The 27,998-nt window shown below is 43.9% G+C and overlaps 4 protein-coding genes and 1 pseudogene across 7 annotated transcripts in view; 3 read left to right on the top strand and 2 right to left on the bottom strand.

Moving 5' to 3' along the window:
* LOC141122042 (uncharacterized) overlaps nt 1-25,641 on the bottom strand; it is a 68,940-nt pseudogene extending 43,299 nt beyond the window's left edge.
* The window catches only part of LOC141122003 (uncharacterized), a 207,768-nt gene that overhangs the window by 160,225 nt on the left and 19,545 nt on the right, over nt 1-27,998 (top strand). Inside the window, exons 3-9 of one of the 3 annotated variants that reach the window (XM_073611791.1) lie at nt 471-605; nt 694-817; nt 934-1,031; nt 1,121-1,342; nt 1,422-1,628; nt 1,976-2,117; nt 3,810-5,406. In XM_073611791.1, the coding sequence (XP_073467892.1) occupies nt 471-605; nt 694-817; nt 934-1,031; nt 1,121-1,342; nt 1,422-1,628; nt 1,976-2,117; nt 3,810-4,804 (1,923 nt within the window). In that variant the 3' untranslated portion in view covers nt 4,805-5,406. Of the gene's footprint in view, nt 1-470; nt 606-693; nt 818-933; nt 1,032-1,120; nt 1,343-1,421; nt 1,629-1,975; nt 2,118-3,809; nt 5,407-13,304; nt 13,533-27,998 lie in introns of those variants that run through there. The other 2 variants (XM_073611792.1, XM_073611790.1) reach the window with 2 other exon arrangements.
* The window catches only part of LOC141122013 (gastrula zinc finger protein XlCGF66.1-like), a 152,021-nt gene that overhangs the window by 120,459 nt on the left and 3,564 nt on the right, over nt 1-27,998 (bottom strand). Inside the window, exons 2-4 of one of the 2 annotated variants that reach the window (XM_073611809.1) lie at nt 27,692-27,801; nt 26,915-27,049; nt 26,703-26,826 (exon numbers count right to left, since the gene is read on the bottom strand). In XM_073611809.1, coding sequence (XP_073467910.1) covers nt 26,703-26,826; nt 26,915-27,049; nt 27,692-27,787 — 355 coding nt within the window. In that variant the 5' untranslated portion in view covers nt 27,788-27,801. Of the gene's footprint in view, nt 1-26,702; nt 26,827-26,914; nt 27,050-27,691; nt 27,802-27,998 lie in introns of those variants that run through there. The other variant, XM_073611808.1, reaches the window with a different exon arrangement.
* LOC141122036 (gastrula zinc finger protein XlCGF66.1-like) lies at nt 9,311-13,582 on the top strand. The gene is made up of 5 exons (XM_073611836.1): nt 9,311-9,623; nt 12,182-12,310; nt 12,657-12,791; nt 12,878-13,189; nt 13,507-13,582. The coding sequence occupies exons 1-4, from the start codon at nt 9,537-9,539 to the stop codon at nt 13,067-13,069; spliced, it is 543 nt and encodes a 180-aa protein (XP_073467937.1). The 5' UTR covers nt 9,311-9,536; the 3' UTR covers nt 13,070-13,189; nt 13,507-13,582.
* LOC141122031 (uncharacterized) lies at nt 15,381-16,684 on the top strand. The gene has a single exon (XM_073611830.1). It carries the CDS (start codon nt 15,457-15,459, stop codon nt 16,402-16,404), a length of 948 nt encoding a protein of 315 aa, XP_073467931.1. The 5' UTR covers nt 15,381-15,456; the 3' UTR covers nt 16,405-16,684.

Genomic DNA, 27,998 nt, shown 5'->3' with positions numbered 1-27,998 from the left:
ACATGACATCACTCTTATCTCTATTAATAAAACACAGACATGACCGGAGAGGTGAGGAGGATTCTGGGAGGTCACATGACATCACTCTTATCTCTATTAATAAAACACAGACCTGACCGGAGAGGTGAGGAGGATTCTGGGAGGTCACATGACATCACTCTTATCTCTATTAATAAAACACAGACCTGACCGGAGAGGTGAGGAGGATTCTGGGAGGTCACATGACATCACTTTTATCTCTATTCATAAAACACAGACCTGACCGGAGAGGTGAGGAGGATTCTGGGAGGTCACATGACATCACTCTTATCTCTATTAATAAAACACAGACCTGACCGGAGAGGTGAGGAGGATTCTGGGAGGTCACATGACATCACTCTTATCTCTATTAATAAAATACAGACCTGACCGGAGAGGTGAGGAGGATTCTGGGATTCTAACATGATATTCCTATTGGTTCCTCAATACAGAGATTTCCTCTTGTGAAGTCAGGTGATCATATGACCATCACAGTGCCTCCATGTGACTCCCTAAAACCTGAGAGACACAACATGGAGAAGATTCTAGAAGTCACCAAGAAGATGATGGAGCTGCTGACAGGAGAGGTGAGGAGGATTCTGGGAATTCTGGGAAATTATCCAGTAACAGACAAGGGATGTGTCTGGATGGTGACTGTATCATTGTGTGTGTCAGGTTTCTATAAGGTGTCAGGATGTCACTGTCTATTTCTCCATGGAGGAGTGGGAGTATTTAGAAGGACACAAGGATCTCTACAAGGACGTCATGATGGACAATCAGCCGCCCCTCACATCACCGGGTAAGAGGAGACTTTATTGTAAAGGAGAGAGCAGTACGGAGGGTCCACCTAGATCCCCCATCATCTGATAAACACATAGAAACAATGTATTCAGTCAGTGTGTGTGTTTCCTACAGATGGATCCAGTAATGGGAACCCACCAGAGAGATGTCCCCGTCCTCTGTATTCCCGGGATTCCACACAGGAAGGTCACACCATCCCTCACCATCATCAGGTAGATGAGGAACAATCACTGATAGTATCATTAGGATCTGTACATTATCTGCATTGTTACCATTGATGTCATTTTTATTATATATTCAGAGTGGAAACCTGAGAGATTCTAAAGTTGAGGTTAAAGAAGAGATAAAAGAGGAGGATGATGAGGATGGGGTGATGGAGGAGTTTCTAAAAGAACACAAAGATCTGTACCAGGACATCATGGTGGAGACATCCAACTACAGAAACCCACCAGAGAGATGTCCCCGTCCTCTGTATTCCCGGGATTCCACACAGGAAGATCACACCATCCCCCACCATCATCAGGTAGATGATTGACAATTATTGGTAGTTATGATTTATACACAGCATGTTTGTTACAATGAATGTTTTATTATATATTCAGAGTGGAAACCTCGGGGATGATAATATTGATGTTAAAGAAGAGTATAAAGAGGAGGATGAGGAGTATGGAGTGATGGAGGAGTTTTCAGAAGGACACAATGATATGATGGAGCCACCAAATGCTAAGAACCCACCAGAGAGATGTCCCCGTCCTCTGTATTCCCGGGATTCCACACAGGAAGATCACACCATCCATCACTGTTACAAGGTTGGTGGGATGGATCATCTAGAACATGAACTTGAGGAGACAGGGGGGTTTATTTACTGAAGGCAAATCCACTGTGCACTTGGAAGTGCAGTTGTTGTAGATCTGAAGGGAACATAAAAAAACAGCTTTTCTGCTTTCATATGATTGAATGATAGAAATCAGCAGAGCTTCCCCTCATTTCAGATCTTCCCCTCAGAGCTACAGCACCTGAACTTCCATGTGCACTTGTAGTGTGTAGTGGATTTGCCTTTAATAAATCAACACAAATGTGTGGATTTTTTATGTGATGTCACAATAATAAAGCTTATATCTTACAGATGATATTCTCTCTCATTTTCTTGGTTTAGAGTGGAGATCCAATCGATATAGAATTTGAGGTTAAAGCAGAAGAAGAAGAGAGGTATGTGAGGGATGATCAGCAGTCTATGGAGGAGGATGGAATAACGGGGACATTTATAGAGGAGGACACTCCTACAGAGATCAGCACAGGTGGGTCATTAACACTAAATACATTCCTCCACCCATACTGCTCACTGATTGGTCCAGAGTAGGGCGGGGACTGGGTGATATCAGCCTGTAATCCCCTGGTCACTTTCCTGAGCTGTGTTCCCCGTCCTGTATTCCTGTATTTCTCTCGGATAATCTTCCTTCTCTGTGCTGCAGACACAATTTATGTATCTAGACTGGATTTATGGAGATTCTGGGGTTCAGCTGGCAGCAAAATGTTTGTTTTCACCATAAATGTTACTAGACAGCTAGGGAATATACTTAGGATCTTCTGTCCAGTTCCCGAATCTAGTAAGATCTCTGACAGAACAATTCTCCCAGGATTACTTTCTCTGTTGTCTGCTGTCTGTGCCGGGTGGAGGGATATGTCTGTATAGTCTCAGACCCAAGTCACTGAGTGCAGTCTCAGGAGATGGGAGGCAGCGGTGTGGGACCTCTGCAACTTGTCTCATGTAAACATTTAATCTTCCACTGATTACTGAATACCAATATTATAAGTCCTGACCCTTACTCTGTATAATTTATATTTTAATTATATACTCCTGACCCCTGCACTATATACTCTATGGTGTACATTACATACTCCTGACCCTTACACTGTGTAATCTATATTGTACATTATATACTCCTGACCCTTATACTGTGTAATTTATATTGTACATTACATACTCCTGACCCTTATACTGCATACTCTATATTGTATATTACATACTCCTGACCCCTGCACTATATACTCTATATTGTACATTACATCATTCTGATACTATATTGTCCTATCTGTTGTATCTTATACAATATGTTGTACATTACATAGTCCTGACTTCTTTTGCACCCATTTTCTACCAGCTGGTCTGTGACGGATCTCGGATACCCCATATGGGCACCTCCACCAGACCTGTGCCCCCTGTCCTCCAAACACACCCGCAGCCTGCAGACTCACCATAATCAGCCCTTAACCCCCCAATCACGAGACAAACCACACAGGTGTTGAGGGTTAAACATGCAAAGCATAAAACAGTTTATTAAATACAAAACATCCACCTTTATACACAGGGACACTCCCCTTAGCCTTGTCATAGAGGGGGAGGGGACAAGGAAGAACCAATGGGAACTCAACACTTGTACATTGAAACAGAAACTAGAGTTGAACCACATAAAGAGATTCTGATAAGCAGGCAGCCCCTCCTTACACATCCCCTCCTGAGATGTGTCTCCAGACCTTTGTCTACAGGCCATGACCCAACATAATTACACCAATAACAAGAGGGGGGGATGGGATGCAGCTGATATAGGGACCTTCATTACATTATCCCATTGTCATTTTGTCCCCAAGTCTCGTAAGCCCCACGCTTTGGGAATGCCGCCATCTTGTATATGTCTTTATCAGCTAAAAGTACATTGTTTGTGGAATAAAAGTGGTTCTAATGAACCGGCGACCACGGACACAAATGTCTGGAGGTGGCATCTTCTCCAGGTGGTGGGAGACGGCAAATAGCCCTCCAAATCTCCCGTTCTCTGCTGGGCCAAAGTCTGTGGGTAGGAGGCCAACCCACAGCCCCCATCGAGGGCTCAGTGGGTTCTGTCACATGACATTTTATATCTGATGATCTGATTGGAGCACAGCAGGAACCAATCTGCTCATGTCTAGTAATATTCTTTTTATCTCTATTTTAGTAGATGGACGGGAGATGAGGAAAACCTCAGAGGATTGTCTCACTTTGTCTCCAGACTGTAAAGTAGAAGATGAGGACATCACACAGTATAGTCCAGGAGAAAACCTGACTACCTCAAATGTCCATCCGGCACCACACAGTGTAGATGGACCATCGTATTCCTCTTATCCTGAGGAACCTCAGACTGTGAGGGACGGTGCCATCCTTCCAACAGAGAAGAGCTTTTCCTGTACTGAGTGCGGGAAGAGTTTCAATTTTAAATGCAATCTTAATGTGCATAAAAGATCTCACACAGGAGAGAAGCCGTATTCCTGTCCTGAGTGTGGGAAATGTTTTTCACAGAAGTCCATCCTTTCCAAACATCAGAGATCTCACACGGGGGAGAAGCCGTATTCCTGTCCTGAGTGCGGGAAATGTTTTTCAGTGAAGTCGCATCTTTACACACATCAGAGATCTCACATCGGGGAGAAGCCATTTTCCTGTCCTGAGTGCGGGAAATGTTTTTCACAGAAGTCCGATCTTTACAGACATCAGAGATCTCACACGGGGGAGAAACCGTTTTCCTGTCCTGAGTGCGGGAAATGTTTTTCAATGAAGTCCAGTCTTAACACACATCAGAGATCTCACATGGGGGAGAAGCCGTATTCCTGTCCTGAGTGTGGGAAATGTTTTTCACAGAAGTCCATCCTTTCCAAACATCAGAGATCTCACACGGGGGAGAAGCCATATTCCTGTCCTGAGTGCGGGAAATGTTTTTCACATAAGTCCAATCTTTCCAGACATCAGAGATCTCACACGGGGGAGAAGCCGTATTCCTGTCCTGAGTGTGGGAAATGTTTTTCAGTGAAGTCTCATCTTGACAGACATCAGAGATCTCACACAGGAGAGAAGCTGTATTCCTGTCCTGAGTGCGGAAAATGTTTTTTACAGAAGTCCGATCTTTACAGACATCAGAGATCTCACACAGGGGAGAAGCCACTTTCCTGTCCTGAGTGAGGGAATTGTTCCTCACTGAAGTCCTGTCTTCCTGTACATCAGGGATCCCACACAACCCTCAAGGTGTATTAGTGGCTTGAGTGTGGGAAATGTTTTCTATATGAATATTGCTGGACATCACAGCTCTCATGTGGGGAAGAAGCACACCCTGATATACACCTCAGATATACTCCATGGCTGATCTTCATCATGGAAGAAACAGTTCCAGGGATGTGAACATTTTTTAAAAACTAAATCGGGGTCCCAATCTCCTTGTTCCTCATCTACCAGAGTGCTCAACAGTGGTGTGGGAGTTCATTGAAAACTACAAGCCACTACAGAGGACTCGGATCGCTGAGCCGCTGCAGGAACAGGAACATGTAACATCTTCCTGAAGGGGAACGTTTCCTTTAACCCTTTCACTGCCAGAGCCGTTTTGTGGGTTTTTTTGCCCACACATTTAACCCCTTCAATACCGGACACTTTCACCCCCTTCCTGCCCAGGCCAATTTTAATCTTTCAGCGCTCTCACACTTTGAATGACTTTTTCGTGATTATGTAACACTGTACCCAAATGAAATTTGTATCTTTTTCCACATAAACAGAGCTTTCTTTTGGGGGTATTTCATCATCACTGAGGTTTTTATTGTTTGTGCTACAAATGAAAAAAGACGGATTAAAAAAAAAAAAAAAAAGTTTCTCTTTGTTTCTGTTATAAAATGTTGTAAATAAGTAAGTTTTCTCCTTCACTGATGAGGAGGGACTAATATGCAGCACTTATGGGTGACACTGATGAGGCCGTACTGACAAGCATCCCTGATTGCTATCCCCGATAGGGACTGATTGGCATCACTGGTGGGAACTGGCATCCCCGATGGGCACTGATTGGCATACCTGGTGGGAACTGGTGGTCATCACTGTTGATCATCACTGATGGGCCTGTACTGATAATAAATATTGAATATCAGTGAAGATCCCCCCTGTCAGGAGAGTCACTGATTGGCTCTCCTCTCCTTGTCAGCATGAATAAATGAAAGCCGATAACCGGCACTTCCTGGTTACGATCAGCTTTGATTGGACACAGCTGATCACATGGTAAAGAGCCTATGTCATAAGCTCTTTACTGAGATTGGAGATGTGGTGTGTCAGAGCGACACACCGCACCACCGATCACCACGCACCCGAGCGGCTTATTCTTCTTGATGTCATATGACCTCCAGTGAGGATAATGGAACCCCCGCCTGGCCGTCATTCTGCTATAGGCCAGGTGGGAAGGAGTTAAAAAATCATTTTAGGCCTGAAGATTATATAAAACCCCCAAAACATTATACAGTATATTTTCTGAAAGCAGACACCCTGAAGAATAAAAGAGTGGTAGTTCCAATTTTTTAGTCACACGATTTTATCACAAAAGTCTAGGAAATGCAAATTTTCAGTAAAAAACACACTAAAGTTCATTTTAGGGGGCACAAAAACACAATAAATTACCCAATTCTTTGGTAAAATATAAAAGCCGAGGTTGCACCGAGTAATATTTTCTGAAAGCAGACACCCCAGAGCAGTGATGGTTAACCTTGGCACCCCAGATGTTTTGGAACTACATTTCCTATGATGCTCATGCACTTGGCACTGTTGTTGAGCATCATGGGAAATGTAGTTCTAAAACATCTGGGGTGCCAAGGTTCGCCATCACTGTCACGCGATATTATCGCAAAAGTCAAGGAAACACAACATTTCTGTAAAATAACAGACTAAAGTTCATTTTAGGGGGCACAAAAACACAATAAATTACCGAATTTTTTGGTAAAATAAAAAAACAAGGTTGCACCAAGTAAATAGATACCTAACATATCAAACCTTAACTTTGTGTGCGCTTGTGAAATGGTTACAAACTTCAGTATGCTATATTTTCTATAGGTGATGCTTTAAAAGCCCCCTATAGGTCATAAGTTTAGTGTTACGGAAGAAGTCTGGTAATAGAATTATTGCTCTCACTCCGGTGTGTGCGGCGATTTGCAACATGTGTATCGCAATCAACATTTTTAGCCGTAGGCGCCCCAATGTGTGATTTTATGTTTGTACATGTGTATATGTGGGGGCGGGGCCTCAGAGGTTTTTTGGGGGCGTTTATGTGCCTGGGTTTAAATTACATTTTGTACTATTACAAAAAAATATATATTTTTCATCACATAGAGCAGCCTTTTTCAACCAGGGTGCCTTGAGGTTTCTTCAGGGGTGCCTTGGCAAAATACTGAACAATTGCCCCAAAATTGTATACAAGCCAGAGGGTGGATGATGCCTTTTAGTTACACAAAGCCTCAGGTTTTCATTGTACACCATTACAACCTTCTAGCTGCCAACCTCCTAACGACCAATGACATCATGAGCTGATAAGGAGGATGTCAGTTGCCTAAATATCATCCTTGTGTGACCCTCCGCCGCCTCTCTCCTTCAGCTTTGGGGTCTCATTAGCTGAGTGATGGAGAAAAACTGAGGGAGAAGAGAAACACTGGAATACTAGTCAGTACCAGTTTGCAAATGTGTATTTGCTTTGGAAGAATAAATCACTTATAACATTGGGTGTCCTACGTGTATTGATGTTGTTGTATTATGTAGAACTATTAGAATAGTTTTTACATTTTAGATTGGAGAACTTCAAGACTGTCCAAGGTTTTGGAGGGCACCTCAAGACTGTCCAAATTTTGGAGGGCGCCTCAAGACTGTCCATAATTTTGGAAGGCGCCCTGACTGAAAAAATAGTTGAGAAACACTGACGTAGAGGACAAAAAGTCCCCTATGTGATGATTTTTTGGTGACAGGTTCTCTTTAATGAGACATCCAGGGTCTAAAAGACCCCCAATGTTTCCCCTATGCTCCACTGAATGTAATGTAATACAGATCACTCTGCATTATATTCTATCCCGGCTTTGATAGTCGGGGAAACTGTCACCAGGGACCCGGAAGTGATGTCATACATGTCACTTCTGGGTCAGGAAGAAGAAGGGGAGGAGAGCGGATGTGTGTCCTCTCTCCTCCCTCCCCTCTACCCATCATCACCCGCTATGCTGGTCCCGGGTCCACAGATGGGTAAGAGGAGCCCGGGATACATAGCGGGTGTGTGTCGTGGGGGCACTTTACCGGGGGGTGTGAAAACATTCGCTCAGCCACCCGAATGCTTCCATCCAACAAGTAAACCTGCTCCTTGCTCGCCCACAGCAGGGCTAAATGTTAAAAAAGAACGACCTGTCCGGCCCTCAGAACTGCATGTCCCGGGTGTCAGGCGATGGGAATTGTACATCTCTGAGTTCATAAGGAGATCAGAGATCACCAAAGACATGGATGAAGTGTTGTACTGTGTTGGCCATTGATAGCAGTAGAAAAATAAAAATGGAGTCATTATCTTTCATTGGCTGAGTACATTTTGTGGTGTAAAATTTCACAAACACTTAGAGGTCTATTAAAAAAAAACAAAAAATAACAAATGTGACCAACATTCGCCCGGCTGTGATGAATATTGGATGTATTTTATTACATTTATCTGGCAGACAGAGATCTGTATGTGTGTGTATCACTGCCCGGCACACCACTCACATCACACACTTCATCCAATCTGCCCTAAATCATGTGTGCGGGGGAGGGGGAAGAAGTCATCACATTAGGATTCTAAAAAAAAAAAAAAAAAAGAAATGGAAGAAGCGCACACCTAGTGCTGTGTTTTTTGTAATGTCAGGATTCTAGATTGAAGGATCACTTGGGGGATCCTCTGCAGTGTGTGGGGATCACTTGTCTGCTCCACACTCCTTAGATTGTATGAAAGATTTGTATCTGCCTGTGTGTGCCCAGCCAGATAAATGTGGGAGAGTCTCCCTCCAGTGGTGGTCAGCAGTATTGCAGGCTGTGAGAACTGTATCATAGCTGGTTATATCTCTCCCCTCATTCCTCCTCCACCAATCAGGAATCTCACTCCAGTTAGCAAATCACCATAGACATGATTTCCCTGACATCCAACATTATTGTCAGTGAGATAAGATAAGTCTCATTGTTGGTGTCAGGGAGATAAAATAAGTCCCATTGTTGGTGTCAGTGAGATAAAATAAGTCCCATTGTTGGTGTCAGTGATATAAAATAAGTCCCATTGTTGGTGTCAGGGAGATAAAATAAGTCTCATTGTTGGTGTCAGGGAGATAAAATAAGTCCCATTGTTGGTGTCAGTGAGATAAAATAAGTCCCATTGTTGGTGTCAGGGAGATAAAATAAGTCCTATTGTTGGTGTCAGGGAGAATAAAGTATAACTCCAGCCCAACATTGGTGGTCAGTGGTGGTACTTACCTGATCACACACTCTCACTGCCTCTCTGCTGATGTTGGAGTTCTACTATCACTGACAGAAAGGAGATCACTGCTCCCCACAGTCGGCTATAATTGCAGTGCCTGGTGATGGGATCCAGAAACTATTTCAGCCGTCATCACCTCACTGACACTCTGAGTCCTGGAACCTGTGAGATGAGGACATGATGGGACAGAGGACTAAATCCGGGGAATGTCCTTCATCATCTGGAAGCAATGGGAAGGCTGTAATCACACTACGAGACATTTCTTGGGCTGCAGTTCCTCTGAACTCCACAAGATGGTGATCTCACTTCTACTGAAACAGGAAGTCTCCAATGGAAGACAGACAGGAAGTGATGTCAGGTACAGACAGGAAGTGATTTCAGGGACAGACAGGAAGTGATTTCAGGGACAGACAGGAAGTGATGTCAGGTACAGACAGGAAGTTCCGGGTGAGAGGTGAGTCGGGAGGAAGTAGAGAGGAGACATTACTGGAAGTGACAGTAGAGGAGGTAATAAGATCTTATTTTCTATTTACACCCAGTAACCCCCCGTCATGTCCGTCCTCTTCCTCCATAGTCACTGTGATGTCTTTTATCTCCAGCAGATGATGATACACACACATATGTAGCACGGACCCCCAAAGGAGCTGCTGTAAATGCCTGTTGCTAGGTGGTCCCTCGTAGTCTGCCTCTTCCTTTGTCTGGGCTGGTGACATCACTTCCCCCTCAGCAAAGGAAGGGCTCGGCTCTGCTCCCTCCTGTCAATCATCTGGGACCCATTACAGGTCCCAGGTGATTGAGCGGCCAATCACGGCATGCGCAGTGTGTGCCAGGCTGTGAAGCCACAGCCCGGCGCCCACAGTTGAAATGCCGGCGCCGACGAGCGGAGGGGGAGACGAGCGGGGCTTCCATCCCCCGCATCGCTGGACCCTGGGACAGGTAAGTGTCCAATTAAAAGTCAGCAGCTGCAGTATTTGTAGCTGCTGACTTTTAATTTTTTTTTTTTTTAATGGAGCCCCTGGGTGGAACTCCTCTTTAAGTTACATTGAAAATGTGTCCCCGCTACACATATATAGTGTGGAAATGTAGAATAACCCCGTATATTACAATGAGGGAATTTATGGTCTGTACCACGAGGGGAGTTATTGATGTCAGTAAATGTCGGTTCCAGACATTGTATGTGGGGGGATTAAATTTATTTATTTCAGCTACTTATATCGCGCTGTCAATTTACGCAGCGCTTTACATTTACATTGTACATTCACATCAGTCCCTACCCTCAAGGAGCTTACAATCTAAGGTCCCTAACTCACATTCATACATACTAGGGACAATTTAGACAGGATCCAATTAACCTACCAACATGTCTTTGTAGTGTGGGAGGAAACCGAAGTACCCGGAGGAAACCCACGCAGGCACAGGGAGAACATGCAAACTCTAGGCAGGTAGTGTCATGGTTGGGATTCGAACCAGCGACCCTTCTTACTGCTAGGCGAAAGTGCTACCCACTACACCACTGTTAATGATAATTAAAGGTTGGGATTAGGGTATGCACAGGATACATACTAGCCCATTATGCTTTTACTTTGCAGGGGGAAAAAAGGGAGTAAAACCCACCAGGGTTTACTTCCCCTTTAAGCTATTCTGGGCTATAAATGATTTAGGAATCTGGGCGGAGGTAGGAGTGTTTTTTAGGACCTCTTCCCCTGCCCTTCTGGACACAGATTGGCATTTTCCAATCCAGACACATCGGATGTCACCAGGTTAGGAGAGGCGCCCTCTCTGGTTACATCTAAGTGGTATCCGGCCCGCCATCCACCGGAGTATCTGCAGTCAGGACCCTGGCAGTGGATTGGCTCTTCTGCTCCTAATGCTGGTATTCCCCATTTACTGCTATAGAGGTGTCTATTGGTTCACAGGCACCACAAATTCTGTGGGACTACAGAGCCCAGCACACCTATCATCTACAGCTGGGGGGGGTTTCTGAGTAAGTGCTGCCAGGTTACCCCAGGAGTTGTCTGACACTTTGCTATCAGAAAGTTTTATTGGAACAATCATGTTGTGGATTCAGATATTTTGTCCATAGTGCAAGCACTGCCCGAATATTTATTATTTGTAGATTAACCCCTTCAGGGTCAGAACATTTCCCCATTTATGGGGCCGCAACATTCTCTTCATTTTGGAGATAAATTCTAGTAATATGTTCCTCTAAACAAACAGCACTGACAATAAATAGAGAAGACAATGACCATCCTGACCATACATGGCCTACAAAGGACAATTATTACACTACACAGGCAGCCAATGGGCAATCATTACATTATGCAGCCAATACAATGATGGGGTGCCGGGGTCAGGAGTATGGAGCATAGAGACCCTTACATTGCTGGTCAGGAGGAAGAAAACATTCCCCAGCCTGCCATGAAGAATATGTTCCATCATTGGTGTCAGAGGGAGGAAAATACTGAGATCTCTGAGGGAAGTAGAGGAGCTGAGGGGCTGTGAGGGTTTAGTAAAGCTGAAAGACTTCAGGGGCCTCTGAAGGGGTAATGTAGCTGAAGGACTCTGAGACCCTTGAGGGGGTAGTCAGGCTGCAGGGCTCTGAGGGAATAGGGGATAGAGGGCTCAGGGGGACTCTGAAGGGAAAGAGGGTGGTCTCTGGGTCTGTGATGGCCCTCCCACCCCAACGGAACCTTTTATTCAGACCTTACAGAACTGGCAACCTTAACTATCTCATTTGTCTCAGTGGTCACGTGATTTGTTCTGGGTTATCAAGTAAGATGAAGAAGGGAGTTCCTTCACTCATTGGGGAATTCTGTTTCAGGTGCAAACCAGTTCAGAAAGGAAACAATCCCAACAGAGAAAAAGGGAATATCTGATTCAGTAAGCCAAGAGGGTCCCAGGTCCTCCAAGATGTAACAAACACTAAACAGTCCAGACTAAATCTGTTCCCAATGCGGCAGTAGTTCTTAAATATAAAGCAACCATCTTATTACCCCCCTCACATCCACATCCTATTATTGTGTGATCAATACCTTCCAAATAATTCTTATTTTCATTTCCCAAAGTTATCCGTCTACAAGGACACCTGTATAGATCAAATGATGGGACCAATGAGGATGGAGGAGGACCGGAGTCACATGACTGAGAAGATACTAAACCTCACCCTGGAGATCATCTACCTGTTGACCGGAGAGGTGAGGAGGATTCTGGGAGGTCACATGACATCACTCTTATCTCTATTAATAAAACACAGACCTGACCGGAGAGGTGAGGAGGATTCTGGGAGGTCACATGACATCACTCTTATCTCTATTAATAAAACACAGACCTGACCGGAGAGGTGAGGAGGATTCTGGGAGATCACATGACATCACTCTTATCTCTATTAATAAAACACAGACCTGACCAGAGAGGTGAGGAGGATTCTGAGAGGTCACATGACATCACTCTTATCTCTATTAATAAAACACAGACCTGACCGGAGAGGTGAGGAGGATTCTGGGATTCTAACATGATATTCCTATTGGTTCCTCAATACAGAGATTTCCTCTTGTGAAGTCAGGTGATCATATGACCATCACAGTGCCTCCATGTGACTCCCTAAAACCTGAGAGACACAACATGGAGAAGATTCTAGAAGTCACCAAGAAGATGATGGAGCTGCTGACAGGAGAGGTGAGTGGTGCTGGGAATTCTGGGACATTATCCAGTAACAGACAAGGGATGTGTCTGGATGGTGACTGTATCATTGTGTGTGTCAGGTTCCTATAAGGTGTCAGGATGTCACTGTCTATTTCTCCATGGAGGAGTGGGAGTATTTAGAAGGACACAAGGATCTCTACAAGGACGTCATGATGGACAATCAGCCGCCCCTCACATCACTGGGTAAGAGGAGACTTTATTGTAAAGGAGAGAGCAGTACGGAGGGTCCACCTAGATCCCCCATCATCTGATAAACACATAGAAACAATGTATTCAGTCAGTGTGTGTGTTTCCTACAGATGGATCCAGTAATGGGAACCCACCAGAGAGATGTCCCCGTCCTCTGTATTCCCGGGATTCCACACAGGAAGGTCACACCATCCCCCACCATCATGAGGTAGATGAGGAACAATCACTGATAGTATCATTAGGATCTGTACATTATCTACATTGTTACAATTGATGTCATTTTTATTATATGTTCAGAGTGGAAACCTGAGAGATTCTAAAGTTGAAGTAAAAGAAGAGATAAAAGAGGAGGATGATGAGGATGGGGTGATGGAGGAGTCAAATCTTCTAAAGGAATACAAAGATCTGTACCAGGACACCATGGTGGAGTCATCCAGCTACAGAAACCCACCAGAGAGATGTCCCCATCCTCTGTATTCCCGGGATTCCACACAGGAAGGTCACACCATCCCTCACTGTTACAAGGTTGGTGGGATGGAGCATCTAGAACATCTACTAGAGATGATGTGTGGATTTTTTATGGGATATTACAATAATAAATCTTATAGTTTATGGATGATTATCAGTTTAATTTTCTTGGTTTAGAGTGGAGATCCAATCGATATAGAATTTGAGGTTAAAGCAGAAGAAGAAGAGAGGTATGTGAGGGATGATCAGCAGTCTATGGAGGAGGATGGAATAACGGGGACATTTATAGAGGAGGACACTCCTACAGAGATCAGCACAGGTGGGTCATTAACACTAAATACATTCCTCCACCCATACTGCTCACTGATTGGTCCAGAGAAGGGCGGGGACTGGGTGATATCAGCCTGTAATCCCCTGGTCACTTTCCTGAGCTGTGTTCCCCGTCCTGTATTCCTGTATTTCTCTCGGATAATCTTCCTTCTCTGTGCTGCAGACACAATTTATGTATCTAGACTGGATTTATGGAGGTAAGCTGGCAGCAAAATGTTGATTTTTGCCATAAATGTTGCTCTACCTAGGCACCTTGGACATGTGCTGTGGGTCTTCTGCATCATGCCCAGTTATAGCATGATCACTGGCAGAACAATTCTCCAGGATTACTTGCTCTGTTATTTGCTGGCTGTGCCGGGTGGAGGGATATGTCTGTATAGTCTCAGACCCAAGTCACTGAGTGCAGTCTCAGGAGATGGGAGGCAGCGGTGTGGGACCTCTGCAACTTGTCTCATGTAAACATTTAATCTTCCACTGATTACTGAATACCAATATTATGAGTCCTGACCCTTACACTGTATAATTTATATTGTACATTACATACTCCTGACCCCTGCACTATATACTCTATATTGTACATGATATACTCCTGACCCCTGCACTATGTACTCTATGTTGTACATTACATCATTCTGATACTATATAGTCCTATCTGTTGTATCTTATACAATATGTTGTACATTACATAGTCCTGACTTCTGCTCTCTCCCCTCTACCCACTGCTATATATACACATAATATGTATTCTCTTTTGTTACACCCATTTTCTACCAGCTGGACATTTTATATCTGATGATTTGATTGGAGCACAGACTTTTACATATTAATAATAATGCAATAACATCCTCAAACTTTGGAACCTTAAACAGAAAGTGATAATGAGGGAGGAGTCAATAACCCAATGATGGTGGTCTTCAGGATCAGTCCAGTCTTCATCTTGGTTCTTCTCCCCCCATCCTCACTCTCTGACCTCTGGTGGGGCTCAGCCCCGCTGTTAATCATGACTAAATCGTGGACTAAATAAGGAAGTGCAGGACTTCTTGTGTTGGAAAGATGGCAATGAGTATAGAGGGGGTGGGAACACTCGTCCTATAATCCCCTCATCACTGTCACTCCTATAAAAGACAGTTCTCGTTGTTTCCTCACTCTCTGACTAAGGTCCATGAATAAAGAAATAACTGGTAGGAGATCAGAGGACCCATTTACTAGTTACCTTGAGGGGGGAATTGTAAGATCCTCAGAGACAAAGCTGCCTGATGTGGGCGGAGTCCTGGTTTAGGGGAACCAATCAGCTCATGTCTAGTAATAATCTTTGTATTTCTATTTTAGTAGATGGACGGGAGATGAGGAAAACCTCAGAGGATTGTCTCACTTTGTCTCCAGACTGTAAAGTAGAAGATGAGGACATCACACAGTATAGTCCAGGAGAAAACCCGACTACCTCAAATGTCCATCCGGCACCACACAGTGTAGATGGACCATCGTATTCCTCTTATCCTGAGGAACCTCAGACTGTGAGGGACGGTGCCGTCCTTCCAACAGAGAAGAGCTTTTCCTGTCCTGAGTGCGGGAAGTGTTTCCATTTTAAATATGATCTTAATGTTGGGAGAAGCCGTATTCTTGTCCCGAGTGTGGGAAATGTTTTTCACAGATGTCCAATCTTTATAAACATCAGCGATCTCACATGGGGGAGAAGCCGTATTCCTGTCCTGAGTGCGGGAAAAGTTTTTCACAAAAGTCAAATCTTTATGGACATCAGAGGTCTCACTCGGGTGAGAAGCCATATCCCTGCCCTGAGTGCGGGAAATGTTTCCATTCTAAATCCAAACTGAATGTGCATAAGAGGTCTCACACTGGGGAGAAGCCATATTCCTGTCCTGAGTGCGGGAAATGTTTTTCAGTAAAGTCCAATCTTTACACACATCAGAAATCTCACACAGGGGAGAAGCCGTATTCCTGTCCTGAGTGTGGAAAATGTTTTGTACTAAAGTCACAACTTTTCATACATCAGAGTTCTCATAACAGGAATAGTCCAGGAGAAAACCCGGCTACCTCAAATGTCCATTCGGCACCACACAGTGTAGATGGACCATCGTATTCCTCTTACCCTGAGGAATCGCAGACTGTGAGGGATGGTGCCGTCCTTCCAACAGAGAAGAGCTTTTCCTGTACTGAGTGCGGGAAGTGTTTCCATTATAAATCCAATCTTAATAGGCATATAAGATCCCACACTGGGGAGAAGCCGTATTCCTGTCCTGAGTGTGGGAAATGTTTTTCAGATAAGTCCAATCTTTACACACATCAGAGATCTCACACGGGGGAGAAGCCGTATTCCTGTCCACAGTGCGGGAAATGTTTTTCAGTGAAGTCCCATCTTTACACACATCAGAGATCTCACACAGGAGAGAAGCCGTATTCCTGCCCTGAGTGTGGAAAATGTTTTTCACGGAATTCCAATCTTTACAGACATCAGAGATCTCACACAGGGGAGAAGCCGTATTCCTGTCCTGAGTGTGGAAAATGTTTTTCAGTGAAGTGCAGTCTTTACACACATCAGAGATCTCACACAGGGGAGAAGCCGTGTTCCTGTCCTGAGTGAGGGAATTGCTTCTCACTGAAGTCCTGTCTTCCTGCACATCAGGGATCCCACACAACCCTTGAGGTGTATTAGTGCCTTGAGTGCGGGAAATGTCTTCTCTATGAATGTTGCTGGACATCACAGCTCTCATGTGGGGAAGAAGCACACCCTGATATACACCTCAGATATACTCCATGGCTGATCTTCATCATGTAAGAAACAGTTCATAAGAAGATCAAAGATCACCAAAGACATGGATGAAGTGTTGTAGGAGAAAAATAAAAATGGAGTCATTACCTTTCATTGGCTGTGTACATTTTGTGGTGTAAGATTTTACAGAGGTCTAGTAAAAAAAAAATGGTTGAATAAATGTGAGCAGTATTCTCCCGGCTGTGATGAATATTGGATGTATTTTATTTCATACACTGATTTCCTTGGCTCTATCTAGTGGCCATAATGTGCTATTTTTATTGAGGTATTTCAGGAAAAATACCCCATTATGGTCACTAGATGGAGCTGATGGTCATAGGAAATCACTGAGGTAAATTCTGGTTAGTAGAGCCTTTAATTTTCATTTGTCAGGCAGGTTTGATTGTAATATCTGAGATTGGACTCATACACTTGTGAGTTAAGTAGACACTGAAGGATAAAAGTGCAATGGACGGCATTGGTAACCAGCCTCTGATGGAGATGACAGAGATGGGTGAAAGCGGTCAGGCCAGCGCGGCCCATCTCTGGACTACATGCCTTTGACCCATATATGGTTCTACACACTTTACAAGACTGCTGTTTTCACAGACAAGGGAGGAACTCTTTACAGAGATCAGGGTCGCGCCATGTCCTAGCCACATGGCCCGATCGCCGTGTTCTGTGCCCCCATATAACGTCCACCTAGAACAAGAGTCGCACCGTCCCGTTGTCATTTGACGGTGGGCGCGCGGCAAGTGGTTAAACAAACACTATTAAACCAGCCATTAATTTAAAATGGGAAATACTGCATTTGGCCTTTATTTTTTATTATTATATATTTATTTTTATATTTTCATTTGCATCCATATACAAACACACCAACAAAGTGCAACATGCAAATAAATACAGTATACAATTTCCATCCCTTCACCCAACTACTAAAACACATCCCCATCCCCCTCCCTTTCTTCTTCCCCTCTATTCCCATCCTTCTCTGAAACTAAATGTCCTTGTTTTGTCCGGTACTCCTAGTTTAGACCATTTGTCTTCCACTTATAACCTCCGCATATCTCCTGGTTTTCATAAACACCTTCCAGTCTTTCCATCTGTTTATCACTCCCTCTATTTCTTCTTCTCCACTATATCTCAGATCTTCCATATTATATGTGGCTTCTACTTTTCCAATCCAATCTTTTATTGTAGGACTTTCTATTTCTTGCCAATATCTTGGAATCTGACTTTTAGCCGCATTTAATAAATGGGGTATGAAAGATTCTTTATATTGTTTTATTGAGCCCACTGTCCCATGAAATAAGCACATCCATGGCTCTTCTGAGATTTCCTTTGTAGTCATTTCTTTTATTAGCTGTATTTTCTCCCTCCAATCATTTTTGGTCAGTCCCACCATAAATGGGCCATTGTTCCCACTATTTTACAACCCCTCCAACAGAATGGTGATTTCTCTGATACCTGCTTACTTTATCCGGGGTTCTATACCACCTTGATAGACATTTGTACTTCATCTCCGCTGTGTTGGAATCCACTGCAGAGGTGTGTGCTAATCTCATCATCTTTTCTAATGTAACTTTATTACTTCTAACTCCTAATTCTTTCTCCCATTGTTTTCATGTATGGCGGGACCTCCAGCCCGTCCGCTGCCAGCAAGATTTTATAGAGATGTCAGATCCCATTTTATGTGCTTGACACCAAACTCAAGTGCTCCAGAGGTCTGAGATCTTCCCCCGATCTTATTGGTTGAGGTAGAGTACTGACAAAATGTTTCAGCTGGAGGTTCCGCCATTCATTAATCCTCAACGTTTCTGTCTTGTGTTTTCATTCTTGAAATGTGTATATTTTCCCCTTTTGTCATTATATCCTTTAATTGTACATTATCGTGTTTAATCCCCTCTCCAAATCATTTCCCTTTACCAGGTAAAAAAGTATTAGTTAGTTGAGATTAGTGGTGAATTCTATTTCCATTGACTTTGTGTATTAGATCCCATATTCTGTGTACATTACGTGTCATAATATGTGTATCTTCCCCCAGTGCTCTATATTGTGGTGGGATCCAAATAATGCTACTCAGCCCCCCGTGTGTCCCTCATTGTCTTCTCAATTTGTACCCATCTTTTCTCATTTACTGCCTTAGACCATTCCATTACCCGTGAAATTAACACCGCCTTGTAATATTTTTGGTACTTTTATCCCTCCTTGCACTTTATCTCTTTTTAATACCCAGAATGCAATTCTTGGTTTGCTCTTCTCCAGATAAACTTAGATGTCATATTTTTTAATGTTTTACAATATGTCTGGGGTAGTGGGATAGGTAGAATTTGGAAATTGTAGATGATTTTCGGTACTATTACCATTTTTATGGTTTTTATTCTACCTGTCCATGAGAGAGACCTACTTGCCATTCTTTTTATTTCTGTTTTTATTTAGTTTAATAGTGGGAGATAGTTTGCCTGGTATAGTTTCCCCGGGGACAACGTCAGTTTTATTCCTAAATTCTCAGTACTAGGATCCCTTTAGGACCCAGCACAACTCACCTGACACAGCCTTTACCTGGGAAACAACAATGATTGGCCAGCTCACCTTTAAATATCTTGCATCAGCATTCAATCATTGCTCGTGTTAGAGTTTACCTTGTGTTTGATCCAGTTGATATCTGCTCTGTGTATTTCGTGTATGACCCCGCTTGTTTGACCCTGTTTGCTTGCTTCTGATTCTGTACCGTTTGGACTCTGATCTTCCTGTGTATGACCCAGCTTGCCTAGACTAGGTTTTGCCTGATTCTACTAGTACCTTCATCTGCAGCGGTGAACTACAAGCACCAGACATCTATCCTCACTTGCAGCGGTGAACTACAAACACCAGACACCATTTATCCTCATCTGCAGCAGTGAACTACAAGGTCCAGCAAACATCTACCTACATCTACAGCGGTGAACTACAAGTCCCAGCTGACCTGCTCTGCTCAGACCTGCTCATGGTATGTGCTCTTGTTCTTTGAACTCTTTGCATAATCAGAACACCTGAACTGTTACCTGTTATATGCTCTAGCCTGACATTCTCAAGGGGAGGGATGATTACTGGCTGGTAACCCTCCTTGATCCACGTTACAAGGGTAAGGTTGCGGACCTTATCTTGCCGTCGCAGAGGATGAAACATCTTCGGGGGGCCTTGCAGAAAGGTTTGTGCAACGCGTTTCCAGAGCCTGGGAGGTTACAATTTCCTGGTCCTCCTGGACAACGTGTTGCTGAGGCTTCGGTCAGTCACAGAAGGAGCGGTGGAGAAGGTGGCCGTCTGATCGATGCGTTCAGACAATTTTTTAGTCCGCAGCCCCAAGGTCTGATCGGTTCCAGCAACCATCACCAGCATCTGATTCACATGGTGCAGGATTACCTTGGGGCAAGATCAGACTTGGACACCTTTCCCATCGAAAATCCTCTGGGTTACTGGGTCTTGAAGATGAATCACTGGCCAGAGCTTGCACAGTATGCAATTGAGCTACTGGCCTGTCCTGCATCTAGCGTTTTTTTGGAATGCACATTCAGTGCTGCTGGAGGTTTTGTAACCAATCACAGGGTGCGCCTGTCCACCGAATCAGTCGATCGGCTGACCTTCATAAAAATGAATTAGTCTTGTATCAAGCACCTGATGCTGATGTAACTGATTGATTTTTTTTTAATGTGAGATCACTTCAAGGCTGCCTATGCTGATGCTGAGTGACTATCCTGTTATGCTGAGTGACTATCCTCTTCCTCCTCAATTTTCACGCTGATAGCTTGTAAGAACATTTTTGGTTCTGGGCACCGCCACCAGTGGCCAAGGCCCAATTTTTCAGCCCCTGTTTAACAGGGGCGTATAATTACAATTTTTGATGCAATACTTTGCAGCAGGGCTCATTCCTGCGCTCCAACAATAGCATCTGTGAGGGGTTGCAGTGTTGTGGCACCAGTGCCTAAGGCCCAATTATTCTGCCCCTGTTCAACAGGGACGTGTAATTACAATTCTTGATCTAATATTTCACAGCAGGGTCCATTCCTGCGCCCACCAAGAGTAAACGTGTCTCCTCTTCCCTGATGCTTTATCACCAATCCTTGTTTCACTAAAAACCCCAAATTTTCAAAAATCATTTGTCATTGGGACAGAAAGTGAGGTGAAATCTTCTGAAGAGAAGCACAGACAGCAAAACAAATGTTACAGGGGTGATAACCCTTCCCTATGTTTTCCAAAAAGCTTAAAAAAAAAGATTTTTTGGCCAGAGCTACACTTTTAAAATGTACCAGTTGAAAAGTACAAACAAATTCTACTTAACAACAAACCTACAGTCCCTGTCCTGTTTGCACCCCCTGTATACTGCTGTTCAGAGTATATAGGGCCTGGTGGCCCCACGCCTTTACTTTTTTTAATTTGGGGGCGGGGTTCCCCTTAATATCCATACAAGACTCAAAGGGCCTGGTAATGGACTGGGGGGGGGGGGGTACCCATGCCGTTTGTCTCACTGATTTTCATCCATATTGCCAGGATCCGACATTACATTAAACCCGCAAGCAGCTTTAAATTACTTTTATTCCTTTAAAAATGTAATTTTGCTCTCGGACTGTTCTAAGCACAGGAAACACGCACTACATTACAGGCATACTATAGACACCCCCAGGTACGATATTTAAAGGAATATTTCACTTTGTTTTTCACTTTAAGCATCATTAAAATCACTGCTCTCGAAAAAACGGCCGTTTTTTGAAAGTTTTTTTTGCATTGATACATGTCCCCTGGGGCAGGACCCGGGTCCCTAAAACCTTTTTAGGGCAATAACTTGCATATTAGCCTTTAAAATTAGCATTTTTGATTTTGAACGTTCGAGTCCTATAGACTTTAATGGGGTTCTGAAGTTTGAGCGAACTTTCGGTCCGTTCGCAGGTTCTGGTGCAAACCGAACCGGGGGCTTTTCGGCTCATCCCTACACAGGAACGGTAGTATAATCCAGGTATGCATTGTTCTCTGAACAAAGCAGAATAAGGATTCATACCAACGGTAAAAACGGGAGCCTTTGAATTGCTATAGTTTGGGAGAGCGTCCATAATTTCAAGCCACGCGGCTTCCTCTTACTGGAGAGCATGGCTTCCAGATACAGGGGACAGGAAATCGTACACACTGCCCCTGCCCAGACACGCCCATAAGACTCCCCTAGTCATTGTTCATTGGTTGTTGTATAACCCCTCCTGTTTGAAGGAATGCCTGTGCTTGATTGGTCAATTGTGAAACCATCAAGCTCTATTGTTATATAAATAAAGATTACTCCCAGGATCAGGCAGTTGGTCGAGCGGAGGATGTAAGCACAGTGATCATGTCTGTTTACTGGGGGATATGTGGGAAACAGAGTGATACTAAGATGCATTATACCAAAAAGGCTGAGAAGGGCGCTTATTAACGCAGGTGAGATGGATTATGCGTAGCATATAGAAAAATCTCCACAACAACCCCCAGGTACGATATTTAAAGGAATATTTCATTTTTATTGTTTCACTTTAAGCATTATTAAAATCACTGCTCCTTTAAAAACTATTGTTTGAAAAACTTTTTTTTGCATTGATATGTCCCCTCAAGGTCAGTACTCGGGTCCACATACACTTTTTATTGCAATAACTTGTATATAAGCTTTTAAAATGAGGACTTTTGATTTTTCATGTTCGTGTTCCATAGACTTTAATGGGGTTCGCTTATTAACTAGAACTTATTGCCTGTTTGAGGTGTTCTGGTGCAAACCAAACCAGGGGCTATTCGGCCCATCTCTACTGGCCATAATGTAACACAGTGATTTCCTATGATCACTAACTCCATCTAGTGCCCATATTGGGGTATTTTTACTAAGATAACGCTATTAGTAAAAATATCACAATACTGCATTATTACCACTAGATGGAGCCAAGGAAATCAGTGTATGAAATAAAATACATCCAATATTCATCACAGCCGGGTGAATGCTGCTCACATTCATTCAACTAATTGAAAAAAAACCCCAAAAAACTCTAATGCCGCGTACACACGGTCGGACTGTACGGCAGACTTTGCCCGGCGGACTTTTCAACGTACTTTACGACGGACTTTCTGAATGAACGGACTTGCCTACACACAATCCACCAAAGTCTGTCGAATTTGTACGTGATGACGTACGACCGGACTAAAATAAGGAAGTTCATAGCCAGTAGCCAATAGCTGCCCTAGCGTGGCTTTTTGTCTGTCGAACTAGCATACAGACGAGCGGACTTTTCGACCGGACTCCAGTTCGACGGATAGATTTAAAACATGTTTCAAATCTAAGTCCATCCAACTTTTGAGAAAACAAAGTCCGCTGGAGCCCACACACGATCGAATTGTCTGACGAAATCCCGTCCGCCGGGCAAAGTCTGCCGTAAAGTCCGCTCGTGTGTACGCAGCATAAGTGTTTGTGAAATCTTACACCAGAAAATGTACTCAGCCAATGAGAGGTAATGACTCCATTTTTATTTTTCTCTTGCTATCAATGGCCAACACGGTACAACACTTCATCCATGTCTTTGGTGATCTCTGATCACCTTATGAAGTCAGAGATGTACAATTCCCATCGCCTGACACCCGGGACATGCAGTTCTGAGGGCCGGACAGGTAGGTTGTTGTTTTTAACATTTAGCCCTGCTGTGGGCGAGCAAGGAGCAGATTTATTTGTCAGATGGAAGCATTCAGGTGGCTGGGCGAATGTTTCCACACCCCCCCGGTAAAGTGCCCCCACTCTGACACACACCCGCTATGTATCCCGGGCTCCTCTTACCCATCTGTGGACCCGGGACCAGCATAGCGGTTGATTATTGGTAGAGAGGAGGGAGGAGAGAGGACACACATCCGCTCTCCTCCCCTTCTTCTTCCTGACCCAGAAGTGACATGTATGACATCACTTCCCTATCCTGACTGGATGTCATATGACGTTCCATAATAAGCCGCTCGGGCACGCATGGCGATTGGTGGTGCCGTGTATCACCTATGATATACGCTCTTTACCATGTGATCAGTTGTGTCCAAAAAAATCTAATCACATCGTAACCAGGAAGTTCCGGTTATAAGCTTTCCTTTATTCATGCTGACAAGGTGCGAGTAGAGGAGAGCCGATCAGTGGATCTCCTGACAGGGGGGATCTGCACTAATATTCAGCACTGATTATCAGTACAGGGCCATCAATGATGATCACCAGTGATGCCAATCAGTGCCCAGAGATGCTTGTCAGTACCTTCTCATCAGTGCTGCATATTAGTGCCTCCTCATCAGTCTCAATCAGTGAAGGAGAAAACTTACTTATTTACAAAATTTTATAACAGAAACAAAGAAAAAAATTATTTTTTTTCAAAATGTTGTCTTTTTTTTTATTTATAGCACAAAAAATAAAAACCCCAGTGGTGATCAAATACTAGTAAAAGAAATCTCTATTTATGGGGAAGATAAAAATGTATCTTGAGTACATTGTTACATGACTGCGCAATTGTCATTCAAAGTGTGAGAGCGCTGAAAATTGGCCTGGGCAGGAAGGGGGTGAAAGTGTCCAGTATTGAAGGGGTTAAACATGTGGGCACAAAAAATGCAAAGCCAGCTCTGGCAGTAAAAGGGTTAAAGGAAATGTTCACCTTCGGGAAGATGTTACATGTTACTGCAGCGGTTTTAGCGATCCGAGTCCTCTGTGTGACAGCAGTGCGGGGAGAAGTTCCCCGTCCCGGCTGTCACTTTATGAAAAGAGCGCGGCCGTGCCATTCATTCACAGAGTTCTGTCCTTTGCCGATGTCAGCTTGTAGTTTTCAATGAACTCCCACACCGCTGCTGAGCTCTCTGGAAGATGAGGAACAAGGAGATTGTCATAAGAGACGAGGAGATTGTCATAAGAGATGAGGAGATTGTCATAAGAGACGAGGAGATTGTCATAAGGGACAAGAAGATTGGGACCCTGTTTTAGTCCCTTGGACAAGTCGTTTTTTTCAAAAAATATTCACACCCGTGGAATTGTTTCTTACATGATGAAGATCAGCCATGGAGTATATCTGAGGTGTATATCAGGGTGTGCTTCTTCCCCACATGAGAGCTGTGATGTCCAGCAACATTCATATAGAAGACATTTCCCGCACTCAAGGCACTAATACACCTCGAGGGTTGTGTGGAATCCCTGATGTACAGAAAGACAGGACTTCAGAGAGTAACAATTCCCTCACTCAGGACAGAAATATGGCTTCTCCCCCATGTGAGATCTCTGATGTATGCTAAAACTGGAGTTGTGTGAAAAACATTTCCCACACTGGGGACAGGAATACGGCTTCTCCCCTGTGTGAGATCTCTGATGTGTGTGAAGACTAGACTTCTGTGAAAAGCATTTCCCACACTCAGGACAAGAATATGGCTTCTCCCCCGTGTGAGATCTCTGATGTGTGTAAAGATTGGACTTCTGTAAAAAACATTTCCCGCACTCAGGACAGGAATACGGCTTCTCCCTTTTGTGAGATCTCTGATGTGTGCGAAGATAGGACTTCATTGAAAAACATTTCCCACACTCAGGACAGGAATACGGCTTTTCCCTTGTGTGAGATCTCTGATGTCTGTAAAGATGGGACTTCACTGAAAAACATTTCCGGCACTCAGTACAGGAATACGGCTTCTCCCCCGTGTGAGATCTCTGATGTGTGGAAAGATTGGACTTCTCTGAAAAACTTTTCCCGCACTCAGTACAGGAATACGGCTTCTCTCCTGTGTGAGATCTTTTATGAATATTAAGATTGGTTTTAGAATCAAAACACTTCCCGCACTCAGTACAGGAAAAGCTCTTATCTGTTGGAAGGACGGCACCGTCCCTCACAGTCTGAGGTTCCTCAGGATAAGAGGAATACGATGGTCCATCTACACTGTGTGGTGCCGGATGGACATTTGAGGTAGTCGGGTTTTCTCCTGGACTATACTGTGTGATGTCCTCATCTTCTACTTTACAGTCTGGAGACAAAGTGAGACAATCCTCTGAGGTTTTCCTCATCTCCCGTCCATCTACTAAAATAGAGATAAAAAGATTATTACTAGACATGAGCTGATTGGTTTCCCTAAACCAGGACTCCGCCCACATCAGGCAGCTTTGTCTCGGAGGATCTTACAGTTCCCCCCTCAAGGTAACTAGTAAATGGGTCCTCTGATCTCCTACCAGTTCATTTCTTTATTCATGGGCCTTAGTCAGAGAGTGAGGAAACAACGAGAACTGTCTTTTATAGGAGTGACAGTGATGAGGGGATTATAGGACGAGTGTCCCCACCCCCTCTATCACTTATTGCCATCTTCCCAACACAAGAAGTCCTGCACTTCCTTATTTAGTCCATGATTTAGTCATGAATAACAGCGGGGCTGAGCCCCACCAGAGGTCAGAGAGTGAGGATGGGGGGAGAACAACCAAGATGAAAACTGGACTGATCCTGAAGACCCCCATCATTGGGTTATTGACTCCTCCCTCATTATCACTTTCTGTTTAAGGTTCCAAAGTTTGAGGATGTTATTGCATTATTATCAACATGTAAAAGTCTGTGCTCCAATCACATCATCAGATATAAAATGTCCAGCTGGTAGGAAATGGGTGTAACAAAAGAGAATACATATTATGTGTATATATATATAGCAGTGGGTAGAGGGGAGAGAGCAAAAGTCAGGACTATGTAATGTACAACATATTGTATAAGATACAACAGATAGGACTATATAGTATCAAAATGATGTAATGTACAACATAGAGTATATAGTGCAGGGGTCAGGAGTATATAATGTACACCATAGAGTATATAGTGCAGGGGTCAGGAGTATGTAATGTACAATATAAATTATACAGTGTAAGGGTCAGGACTCATAATATTGGTATTCAGTAATCAGTGGAAGATTAAATGTTTACATGAGACAAGTTGCAGAGGTCCCACACCGCTGCCTCCCATCTCCTGAGACTGCACTCAGTGACTTGGGTCTGAGACTATACAGACATATCCCTCCACCCGGCACAACCAGCAGACAACAGAGCAAGTAATCCTGGGGGGATCTAGGTGGACTCTCCGTACTGCTCTCTCCTTTACAATAAAGTCTCCTCTTACCCGGTGATGTGAGGGGCGGCTGATTGTCCATCATGACGTCCTTGTAGAGATCCTTGTGTCCTTCTAAATACTCCCACTCCTCCATGGAGAAATAGACAGTGACATCCTGACACCTTATAGGAACCTGACACACACAATGATACAGTCACCATCCAGACACATCCCTTGTCTGTTACTGGATAATGTCCCAGAATTCCCAGAATCTTCCTCACCTCTCCTGTCAGCAGCTCCATCATCTTCTTGGTGACTTCTAGAATCTTCTGCATGTTGTGTCTCTCAGGTTTTAGGGAGTCACATGGAGGCACTGTGATGGTCATATGATCACCTGACTTCACAAGAGGAAATCTCTGTATTGAGGAACCAATAGGAATATCATGTTAGAATCCCAGAATCCTCCTCACCTCTCCGGTCAGGTCTGTGTTTTATTAATAGAGATAAGAGTGATGTCATGTGACCTCCCAGAATCCTCCTCACCTCTCCGGTCAGGTCTGTGTTTTATTAATAGAGATAAGAGTGATGTCATGTGCCCTCCCAGAATCCTCCTCACCTCTCCGGTCAGGTCTGTGTTTTATTAATAGAGATAAGAGTGATGTCATGTGACCTCCCAGAATCCTCCTCATCTCTCCGGTCAGGTCTGTGTTTTATTAATAGAGATAAGAGTGATGTCATGTGACCTCCCAGAATCCTCCTCACCTCTCCGGTCAGGTCTGTGTTTTATTAATAGAGATAAGAGTGATGTCATGTGATCTCCCAGAATCCTTCTCACCTCTCTGGTCAGGTCTGTGTTTTTTTTTTTAATAGAGATAAGAGTGATGTCATGTGACCTCCCAGAATCCTCCTCACCTCTCCGGTCAGGTCTGTGTTTTATTAATAGAGATAAGAGTGATGTCATGTGACCTCCCAGAATCCTCCTCGCCTCTCCGGTCAGGTCTGTGTTTTATTAATAGAGATAAGAGTGATGTCATGTGACCTCCCAGAATCCTCCTCACCTCTCCAGGCAGCAGGTAGATGATCTCCAGGGTGAGGTTTAGTATCTTCTCAGTTATGTGACTCCGGTCCTCCTCCATCCTCATTGGTGCCGTCATCTATGAAGTTTTCCCTGTTGAAAGATAACATAATAACAGACAATTATCTGGATTGGTTGTACAATAATAGGATGAGGCTATCAGGAGGTAATACGAAGGTCAGGATTTATTTAAGCACTATGGTCCCCAGTCCACTGGATCACAAGTTCCATTCTCTGTGTGGGCTGTGCTTTGTTTCTGGTCTCATTTTGTTTAGTGTTGGAACTTTAGA

This window comes from Aquarana catesbeiana, unplaced genomic scaffold (assembly GCF_042186555.1).
Source record: "Aquarana catesbeiana isolate 2022-GZ unplaced genomic scaffold, ASM4218655v1 unanchor237, whole genome shotgun sequence".
In the NCBI taxonomy this organism is placed as follows: domain Eukaryota; kingdom Metazoa; phylum Chordata; class Amphibia; order Anura; family Ranidae; genus Aquarana; species Aquarana catesbeiana.
Note: the sequence above shows the minus strand (reverse complement) of the source record. Positions and strands in the feature narration are given on the sequence as shown.

Excerpts from the sequence above, each read along its gene's own strand:
- LOC141122036 (XM_073611836.1), top strand. The coding sequence starts at position 9,537 with ATGTCAGGTACAGACAGGAAGTTCCGGGTGAGAGGTGAGTCGGGAGGA. Across the intron at positions 12,311-12,656 it reads TCTACCTGTTGACCGGAGAG|AGATTTCCTCTTGTGAAGTC; the intron begins GTGAGGAGGATT and ends TCCTCAATACAG. Across the intron at positions 12,792-12,877 it reads TGGAGCTGCTGACAGGAGAG|GTTCCTATAAGGTGTCAGGA; the intron begins GTGAGTGGTGCT and ends TGTGTGTGTCAG.
- LOC141122031 (XM_073611830.1), top strand. The coding sequence starts at position 15,457 with ATGTCCAATCTTTATAAACATCAGCGATCTCACATGGGGGAGAAGCCG.